Source organism: Marmota monax, unplaced genomic scaffold, assembly GCF_021218885.2.
Source record: "Marmota monax isolate L192 unplaced genomic scaffold, Marmota_monax_Labrador192_F-V1.1 WCK01_AAM20220418_F8-fsc02420, whole genome shotgun sequence".
Classification (NCBI taxonomy): domain Eukaryota; kingdom Metazoa; phylum Chordata; class Mammalia; order Rodentia; family Sciuridae; genus Marmota; species Marmota monax.
In genome coordinates this window covers 1-10,730 of record NW_026692117.1, presented here as the reverse complement: position 1 = coordinate 10,730, position 10,730 = coordinate 1, and the positions used below count along the sequence as shown (strand labels likewise).

At 37.6% G+C, this 10,730-nt stretch overlaps 1 protein-coding gene across 1 annotated transcript; it reads right to left on the bottom strand.

Annotated features, from left to right (window-relative positions):
- Positions 1 to 9,893: 9,893 nt before the first annotated feature.
- Positions 9,894 to 10,721, bottom strand: LOC124105555 (membrane-associated progesterone receptor component 1). Its single transcript, XM_046462748.2, has one exon. It carries the CDS (start codon positions 10,648 to 10,650, stop codon positions 10,063 to 10,065), a length of 588 nt encoding a protein of 195 aa, XP_046318704.1. The 5' UTR covers positions 10,651 to 10,721; the 3' UTR covers positions 9,894 to 10,062.
- Positions 10,722 to 10,730: the final 9 nt, after the last annotated feature.

Genomic DNA, 10,730 nt, shown 5'->3' with positions numbered 1-10,730 from the left:
ACAGAGATTTATTTCTTCCGTGTCCAAGCTAAACTTTTAAAAGAAAATGAAGAGGAAAAGTCAAGGTGTCTAACTGATCAGTCGGATAAATCATCCCACCAGGAGCAGAGAGTCTAGGATAGGATAATATAGCCATGGATCTCCCTTTCCATGGGGAAAAAAAAACCACTGGTCAAGGGAAAAAGTGTTTCTCCTGGACAGAAACTGCCAGAAATTTTTTTTTCATATGTTTGATAAAAATTTATAAGGAAACACCCGAACTTTAACTTTATTCACTGAGTTTCCAAAAAGCTAGCAAAACAGCTACTATATTCATATATTTACAGTCCTGTTCACTAAACCTAGGAAATGAAAAGGCTCATGTGGAAAATCATTCAATGTTAATGTTTCTGATATGCACTAATAAAACAAATATTCAATTTGAAGGTTTGAAATGACATGAAGTACTGTCATTCGGTGTCCAGAGTGAATAATTATTTAATTACACCTTTAAAAAATGATTGCTTTTTATTTCCTCCATCTCTGGTAAAAGTTGCTTTGAGTGAGGGTATGAAGCAACAGTATTCACAACAGAAATTTTCACTGATATGCTACATAAATGACAACATTATTTACTTATCTTTTGGTTATTTTTTGGTTAAATACAATAGTTTTAGGTGTTGCTTAGGTTCAAGGAATATGTCCACTATTTGATATTTGTAAACATGGGAAGTCGTTGTTTGTTTGGTAGTCTGCTTACATCAATATTGCAGAATCACTTCAAATATGAATTTAATTTCTTAAATGATTTCCTACAATTTCTTTCTCTGCTTGAGTTTTTAGCTTGCATATAAACAATGAGGTATAGTATCAATGCCAATTTTTTAAATAATTTACATCAACCTCCTTACCCTACCTTCATAATGTTTCTATATCAGATTCCCTAAATTTGAGCCAATATTTGTCCAATATAACATTTCAAAAATCACAGAAATACTAGGGCTAGAAATACTAGGCACTGTGTCTAATACTCTCATTTCATAGATAAGGAAATCTGGCCCTAAAAGCATTAAGTGACAATGACAAAAATCACAAAATAAACTTATTTCCCAGAACTGGAAATGGAGCTAAATTTTTCTAACTCCTGAAAGGACTTTTCCATAACAGTTGTCTTATTTTATAGTTCACTGTGATAATACTGATTTCTAGTTTCAAAATTCTAACTCCTCGATATTTTTCAGTAGTAGTTCCAAGTTTTGCAGTTCAATTTACTTAGTATTATTTTTATTTCTTAAAATCTAGTACAATTTTACAAAAGTAGGGGTTTAGTTTTTTACCATTTTTACAGTAGTATTTTTACTGGAAAAAAAAATGATGTCAAAAATTTTACAAAGCATTTGCTTTTCCCTCAGTTCAGTTCTAATTTTAGCACAGAATTCTGTGTGAAGGATATGCAGAGGCACTTTCCATTCACTAAATGTTTCAGTGCGTGCGTTTGTTTTTCCAGACTAGCTGTTTCATTTGGATTTGACTCCCATTACTTGCTTTTTGCAAGGGTCTCTACTGCTTCCAATGTGACAGTCACATGGTAATGTTAGATTGGGAGTTTCAGCTCAGATTACACAGTTAGGAGCACTTGTGTTTACTTACTTTTCTTTGGTGAAAAGCTAAAATGTCCCTTTCTGTTTATTCCATTAGAAGATGGTTAAATGCACTTCCCAAATAAGAAGACCTTGTGTTCCACTTGGCTGAGAGCAACTTCAAAGTCTCTGGAGATGATCCTGTCTGTTCTCCAAGGTTCTCCTTGCAGTTTGATTGTATAAAACAAATCTGCTTCTTCTCCGGACACACTTGGAAGTCTCTCCCCTCTCTTTTGTTCCCACTTGATGTAAAAACCTGCTCAGCTGCTCCAGATCAAAAGAGAACATTCATTTCCTAGCCAAAGATTTTTTTTTTTTGTATTGAGCAAGGTTAATTAGATGGTTCCATTTATCTTTCAAAATTTGAAATCCAGTTTTGTCTTTCTCATCAATTATTCTCACCAATATGATGTGGTCATTTTCCTTCCAAAGATAAACATAGAAAGAAGGGCATAGCTGTTTAGAAATTTATTGTTGGAAAATAAACTATAAAATGCAACATAACAGAGCATATGTCAACGCAGTGGGAAACAACCTGTTCCAAAAGGAATAAGCCTAATTTTCTAACCCATTGGTGTGTAGTGACTGGACTTGGATCAAGTGCAAAGGAAGGCAACTGAGCATGTCGACTGCCAGAGGAAGGGAACATTTTAATAATCCTGCCCTTCTCAGAAGCACATCTATTTGATCTGAGACCCGCTGAGAGGGGAGGACAACACAATGCTGTAGACGGACTACTTTCCTATCAGTTTCTTCTAACTCTTTTCATGTTGGCTTCAGCTGCAATGCCCTGTGTACACAAGCAGAGGCTCCATCAGCAACTCCCAGAGTCTCAGGACTAGGGAAAGTTGGCATCATTGTCTTTGAATCGGGTTAAATTAACTCTGGTTAAAACAATCATATAATTGCAGCAGGATTGCATTTTTAAAGTTGATTATTGGTTCACTTCTCCTTTCTTTTCTACCTGTGTAAACCCAGGCTAACAATCTGAATTGGCAATCTAAAACACACTTTCTAAATGTCCCTACAATCCCCTGCCTCCATCTCCTTTTTGTCTTTCCACAAACTTCAGCCAAAAATAAAAAAGTAGAATAGAATTTCACAGGAACTATTAGAAAGCCAAAAATGTGCTAGATGCATTAGGTTTATGTCAGATCTAGTATCCGTAAGAAATAAGACATTCAGGAAAAGTTTAAGAGTCACATTCATTCTAAGGGGATTCAGTCTTTGGAATGGCGCCTTAGTTGACAGCAAGAATGATGTAGGAAGGATTACAAGTCACTTGTTCCCCAATTAGATCTCATTTTCCCTGATAGCAAAATAAAACCAGGTCCCTACACAGCAATAAAATTCATATTCCACTGATCAGTCAGGTTCTCTATTGCTGATTAGGTTTCCTAATAAAGAAAGTTCAGTAGTATCCCTAATGAGAAAAGCTTCAAATTTGATGGATGGAAAGAGTTTGAGCTTCTTTAATAGGACTATTTTAGCTCAGATCTTTAAGGCTCTTGGCAAATTGATGGTGCAGTAAGGTTTCAGCATGTCCAGTCTGGTGGTTTCCATGGTGGGGGGGCAAAGCCATTAGCCTGGAGCTCTACAACATGGCAGAGACAGATGTGGAAGGTCACAGGTAGCATGGCATATGGGAAAGTTTGGCAGAGCTGGATGGTGGCCCGCATCTGCACATGACTGTATGATCCTGAGTACTTAATTCCTTGAGACCCACTTTCCTTCTTTATAAAATGGAGAATGCTATACTAAAGATCTCATCCTGGTGAAACCACTATGGTTCTAGAAACAGGACAAATCAAAACTTTTAACCACACTGAAACTGGCTTCCCTCCTGAGGATACGTCAGCCAAAACACCACAATAACAATAGTGTGTGAGAAATGAGTGTGGGACGTACCACCCCTTACCAGGAATTGCTCCCCTTCCCATGACCAGCAGGTCCCTAGGTTTTTCTATTGCCATAGCTGGGATGTCACCCAGGCTTGTGTGTAAGAAGAGAAACACGTGGACAAAGCTAAAGACCAGTTACCCTCTTCTTAGACCCATGGTAGAACTCTCTTAAAAACAAGAGTGGCAAAGGTGAAATGGTCACTAGAATTTAATGTCAGATTTCCTCCTTGTTCTTCTGCTTATTTTCATGGGAAAAGCTATTATTTGCAACCGAGATTCCAAAGCTTCAGACACTTGCTCATAATTTGTTCTTCCTAACCTGTATGTGTGACAGGTTTAGTAAGGAGACGGGAAACTCAGCAGTTCTCTTTATATAAACTCCAAGAAAGCAGGGTTTCTTGTCAGCTGGGTTCAATGCTTATCTCCACAGTTATAGCAATGGCTGACCCAGAACAGTATTTATTGAAGAGTGAATTAATACATTGAAAATAATCATGTTATTCAAAGCTCGTTAGCAATTGATTGCATGATACAAAGGAATTGTAAAATTATTAAAACATTTTAAAATGTTGTATGTTTTATTCCTTTGGAATAACCAAATGAAAAATAAAAGAAATGGCAAAAATGTGGAGCATTTTAGTCACATAATGAATGAAATCAGCTTTTAAAATGACATTTGAAGATTAAACTCCATTCGTAATACGTTTTTATCTGTGATAAAAATACAACTTTAGAAAAATGAGTTGGAATCAAATTTCTAGAAGACAGTCTTCCTGGAAGATGGACTCTACTCAAAAATAAAGACCACTGGGCCATGAAGACTCCTCGGGAAATTCAGCGAGTTATCTGCTGTTATTCCCACAAGGAGATGTGGGAAGTTTATACTTTTCTTTTGTACTACAAAAGGAGAATTCCATCGTGTCTCCTGTGGACTTGGTATTATGGATGGGGCCCAGATAGTGAGCATGGAAAAGCAATATGGAAAAGAGGTCCTGGGACAGCAGGAAGTTGTATTTCTTTTTCTTCAAGAACAAGGATCTAATATGAACTTTGTTCTCTGTTCCTGTTTTCTCCCTTCATCCTGCCTCTTTCTCCATGTAGCACAAAAAAAGAGGGTGGGACAGATACTGACTTTCAGCAGGAAGTGTGGACAGCAGGTCCCTGAGCCACACTGTACCAAGGACAAGGTTGAAAGGGAGCAGCCACCTTCAAAGTCCTTCCATTCTACCAAGCACTGTTGCTCTGCAGAGAGGGCAGTCAAAGGCAGTGCTCCAGGGATAAGTTGGAGCCCAGACTTAGATAAACACAATGTAGACAGAGTGCTCTCCTGGCCCTGCCCAGTTTCTTCAGTGAAGTCTCTCTCTATCTCCCCTCTTTCCCTCCTGGCCAACACAAAACAGACAGATGCCAATCCCAAGAAAATCAACTTCTACTAGCAACAGGGTCTCAGGCTCCTTGTTTCCCTATTCTCTTTTTTTTTATTATAAAAAATTCCATTCAAAGATCCTCTGTCAGTTATGTGTTCATGTGATTACAATAATTTGCCCATGAGAATATGACAATCAGTGAATGTTTGTATCCTTAGGAACATCTGGTGTTCAATTCAAGAGGCATTCTAATTCTTAATATGCAGAGCGGTGATACTTCTAAACAGAAGGTTTTATGATACCAGAGTCTTTGATTCATGCAACTTCTTCCAGAGAAGACGAGGCACAATGAAATAAATCAACCAAATTATCTCATTTGATTTCCATAAAATGATGAGGTAAACCTTGTTATTTCTAAACTTTTTAATAAACTAAAATTCAGAAAGGTTATAAGCACCTTGCCCAGAGCTATGTAACTCCATATTCCAAATACTATATATTTTTTTGATTCACTGTACTGAAATTTTTAATGTGAATGTTAAGAAATATAGGCTTAAAAGATAATGAAGTCTTTACTGTGTGGAATATTAGAACATAGTACCACCATTTTGCCTAAAATAGCAGGTTCTTTTAAGCTAGAAAGACCTGAATTTGAATCCCATCTAACTATTTCCTAAACTAAATGAAGGGTCTTTATATTTCTGAGGATCCTTCCCCTTCTCTGTCCAGTGAGGGAACAATGAATTAATGCATTTAAATGCCTTGTGACAGTAGGCACAATCTTCATTTAATGTGTCATATTTTTGAGAAGTGGAAAAATATCTTATTCTTTGGGAAACATATTTAGATTTTTAAAAAGAAAGAAATAAAAAAGAAAAAGAAAATGTGAGGGTAGGCCCAGGTCCATCCTGCCACCAGCAGACACCTGCCAGGACCATCTCCGCCAACCTGCTCTGGGTCCAGATGCAGGGTAGATCTGAGTCCGCCACCCCACTAACTACCTGGGAGCCTAGGTCTAACCCACTTCCATCTTGGGACACTGCAACATCACCATTGCCTTCCCCATGCAGTAGCCACTACCTTTTGACAACAGACAGGGCCTATAAGCAGCTGCATCTAAAAGCAGGCATCCCAAAGACAGTGTAAAACCCACCCTTTCAGTCCCATCTCTGAAAGACGTTGCATTCATCTTGGGGCACCTCCACTGCTATCTCAAGATACCTCCACTATTGCTGCCACCACCTTTAGTTACCGTAGCATACATCAAGGGGCACCTGCAGGGTCTGGAAGCCCAACATCAAGGTGAGGTACAGATAATCTGCATGAATACTACAAGATTATAGGATAGAAACTGTAATATCTCAGATCCACACTGCATGAAAGGAAAACCCATAGACAATGTGAAAAAACAAGGAAGGAAAGTGCACAAACAAACTAGGACACTACAATAACAGAACCCATGGACAGCTAAGTTGATGAAATGACAGAGAAGGAGTTCAGAAGTTTCATAATTAAAATGATCTGTGAATTAAAGAATGAACTAAATGAGCAAATACAGGCAAAAGTTGATCACTCGAACAAACAGATAAGAGAGCAAATACAGGTAGCAGAAGACTACTTCAAGAAAGAGAGACTCTAAAAAATTAATCAGAAATCATTGAAATGAAAGAAACAATAAACCAAATAAAAGTAGAAATAGAAAACATAACCAACAGACTAGATCACTTGGAAGACAGAATGTCAGATAATGAAGACAAAGTATACAATCTGGAAAATAAAGTTGACCACACAGTGAAGATACTAAGAAACCATGAACAGAATATCCAAGAATTATGTGACAGCATCAAAAGACCAAATCTAAGAGTTATTGGGATAGAGGAAGGCATAGAGTTTCAAACCAAAGGAATGCACAGTCTCTTCAATGAGATAATATCAGAAAATTTCCCAAGCATGAAAATCAAATACAACAGGCTTACAGGACACCAAATGTACAAAATTACAACAGATCTACACCAAGGCACATTATAATGAAAACGTCTAGCATACAGAATAAGGATAGAATCTTAAAAGCTGCAAGAGAGAGAAATCAGATCACATATAGGGAGAGACGAATTTGTACCTCAGCAGATTATTCAAACCAGACCCTCAAAGCCAGGAGATCGTGGAACAACATATATCAAGCTCTGAAAGAAAATGATGCCAACCAAGAATCTTATATCCAGCAAATTAAGCTTTAGATTTGATGATGAAATAAAAACTTTCCATGATAAACAAAAGTTAAAACAATTTACAACTAGAAAGCCTGCACTACAAACATCCTCAGCAAAATATTCCATGAAGAGGAAATGTAAAAATAATGAAAATCAGCAGAGTGAGGTATTATACTAAGGAAAAAACTAATCAAAGGAGAAACAAAGTCATGTTAATTACCAAAAATAAACAAAAATGCCTGGGAATACAAAACATGTCTCAATAATAATCCTAAATTTTAATGATCTAAACTCACCAATTAGGGCTGGTGATGTGGCTCAAGCGGTAGCGCGTTTGCCTGGCATGCGTGCGGCCCGGGTTCGATCCTCAGCACCACATACAAAACAAAGATGTTGTATCCACCGATAACTAAAAAATAAATATTAAAATTCTCTTTCTCTCTCTCTCTCTCTCCTCTCTCACTCTCTCTTTAAAAATAAAATAAAATAAAATAAACTCACCAATTAAAAGACATAGACTAGCAGAATGGATTTTTTAAAAAATCCAAAAATATGCTGCTCATCTCATAGAAAAAGACATCCACAGACTGAAGGTGAAAGGGTGGGAAAAATCATACTACTCATGTGGACTGCAGAAGCAAGTAGAGGTTTCCATTCTCATATTAAATAAAGTAGACTTCAAGCTAAAGTTAATCAAAAGGGATAAAGAAGGATACTACATACTGCTCAAGGGAACCATATACCAACAAGACTCAACAATTATTAATATATATTCCCCAAACAATGGAGCAGCTATGTTCATCAAACTTTTCTCAATTTCAAGAGTCAAATAGACCACAACACAATAATTCTGGATGACTTTAACATACCTCTGTCATCACTAGATAGATCTTCCAAACAAAAGCTGAACAAAGAAACTATAGAACTCAATAATACAATCAATAACTTAGACTTAACTGACATATATAGACTATTTCATCCTTCAACGAGAGAATATACTTTCTTCTCAGCAGCAAATGGATCCTTCTCTAAAATAGACCATATATTTTGCCACAAAACAACTCTTAGCAAGTATAAAAAAAAAGTAGAGATACTACCTTGTATTCTAACAGATTATAATGGAATGAAACTACAAAACAATGATAAAATAAGAAATAAAAGCTATTCCAACACCTGGAGACTAAATAATATGCTACAGAATGAACAATGGGTTGCAGAAGACATCAGGAGGAGATTAAAAAATTATTAGAGGTAAATGAGAATACAGATACTACATTGAAATATCTGTGACTAGGCTATACAAAGAGGAAGGTTCATTGCATAGAGTTCATTCCTTATAAGAAGAAAAAAAATCAAATACTAAATGACCTAACATTACATCTCAAAGACCTAGAAAAAGAACAAATCAACACCAAAGCAGTTGAAGGCAGGAAATAATTAAAATCAGACCTGAAATCAATGAAATTGAAACAAATTGAAAAAGTTGACAGAACAAAAAGTTTGGTTCTTTGAAAAAAATAAATAAAATTGACAAACCCATAGCCATACTAATGAAGAGAAGGAGAGAGAAAACTCAAATTACTAACATACATGATGAAAAAGGAACTATCACAACAGACACTACAGAAATACAGAACATAATTAGAAATTATTTTGAAAATTTGTACTCCAATAAAATAGAAAACATCAAAGGCATCAAAAAGTTTCTAGAGTCATATGATTTACCCAAATTGTATCAGGAGGACATACACAATTTTTTTTTTTTTTTTTTTCAGGGTAAAACCATTTTATTAGCTGACCAAAGCACTTCATTTTGTTTTCTGATTTGAGGTAAAACCATTAAACACAGCTCACAAGAAAATACAATGACTATTTAACTACAATTACAAGAGTTTGAATCCTTACTAGTTGTTCATATAATACTTTTACAAATTCTTACAACTGTAGAGTCTACTTAAGCTAGGTTTAGTGTTAACCAAAAGAGTACTATCTGAGACCTAGATACTTGACTACTACTTTTGCAGTGGCTAGATTTGTAACAACCGAAGGATAACTGTTATTATCTCATGAATACATTTTACTTTAAAAACCACATGGCTAGTGACATGTACTGCTTCTTCATTCTTCAGGACTATGATGAAGACTCTAAGGAGAGCACCCACCTGCTCCTGGTCCGTATGCCTCTCTCACATTGAACATTTTATCAAATAAACAAATAACCATTGCCATGTCATGAACATGGGGACCGGGAGGCCAGCTTTACAATCTTCTTCATGCATTTAGATTTTTGCCCCCTAAAGCTATCTTTTGAATGTTCAGATCCTGTTTTAATCCTAACTGTAGGTTACTGTGTTTGTGAAGGTGTCTGTGTGTCCTGCGAGGGCAAGGACAACAAAGCAGTCCAGAAACACGGTGAATCTTCCTGAATGAGCCCTGTGAGGGAGGTGTTGAGATATCACTTTGTTACTGGATGGCTCTCTTTAATCAATACCCAAACCTTTGGAACACTGCAGATTTGCTTTAGAGGTAGATAAAACAGAAATCATGCAGTTAAGTCAATTGAGTAAAAGGGATTTGTTGTCTTTAGAGAACATGATTAAATGTTAATCCTTTGTTCTTGGTGCACATTTAACATTTTTACCTGTTTGGGGAGATACCCACGTCTTACCTGACTCTCAGGAAAACCAAATCTAAATTCAGCTTGTGCTAACTACAGATAGAAGAAAAACTATTAACATTTGTATTATACCACTGTGGTTCACTTTCTGGATTTGTGACACATAAACACATCATGCATTCAAAGACAGAAATTAGTTTTATCAGTGTCACTAGTGATGTTAATTTAAAAATTTACAGCAAGTTCAAAACTTTTCTAAATTTTGAAATCACCATGTTTTAAAGACAGAATGGAATATTACAAATGATTCTGCAAAATACAAAAATAGATATGCTTCCACTGAATGCTTTAATCATTTTTGCGAGCATTCTCATCTTTTGGTTCTTCATCATCTGAGTACACAGTGGGTTCCTCCCCCTCCTTCAGCAGTTTCCCCACGTGATGATACTTGAAAGTGAACTGAGAGTCCCAGTCACTCAGGGTCTCCTGCTGAGCAGGAGTGAGGTCAGAAAGGTCATCATACTCATCCTTCAGTGCTTCCTTATCCAGGCAAAATGTGGCAAGGCCCCTGGATGCGTCTCTTCCGGCAAATACTCCATAGGGTCCCTCCGGCCCGTAGAACTTGCGGCCTTTGGTCACGTCGAACACCTTGCCATTGATGGCCATGAGTATGCGCGGGTCCTGGACGCCGTCGAAACGCCTCAGCTCGGCAGGAGTGAAGTCGCGCCGCTTGAGGCGGGGCAGCGGGGGAGGCTCATCGTCGTCGCTATCGCTGCTGGCCCCGGGCTGGTCCCCGCGCACAATCTTGTAGAGCAGGAAGATGCAGAGGCCAAGCAGCAGCAGGTTGAGTGGCGACGTGAAAATCTCATGTAGCAGCCCGCCACCCTCCAGCTCGCTCGGGTCGGCGCCAGTCGCCACCACATCCTCGGCAGCCATGATCTCTGGAGCAAAGGTTGGGCCGGGTTAGGCACAGCTCCGGAACTCAATGCTTTCTCCTCCCTCTCTGCGAGCTTCGG

Coding starts and splice junctions, on each gene's coding strand:
- LOC124105555 (XM_046462748.2), bottom strand. CDS start 10,650: ATGGCTGCCGAGGATGTGGTGGCGACTGGCGCCGACCCGAGCGAGCTG.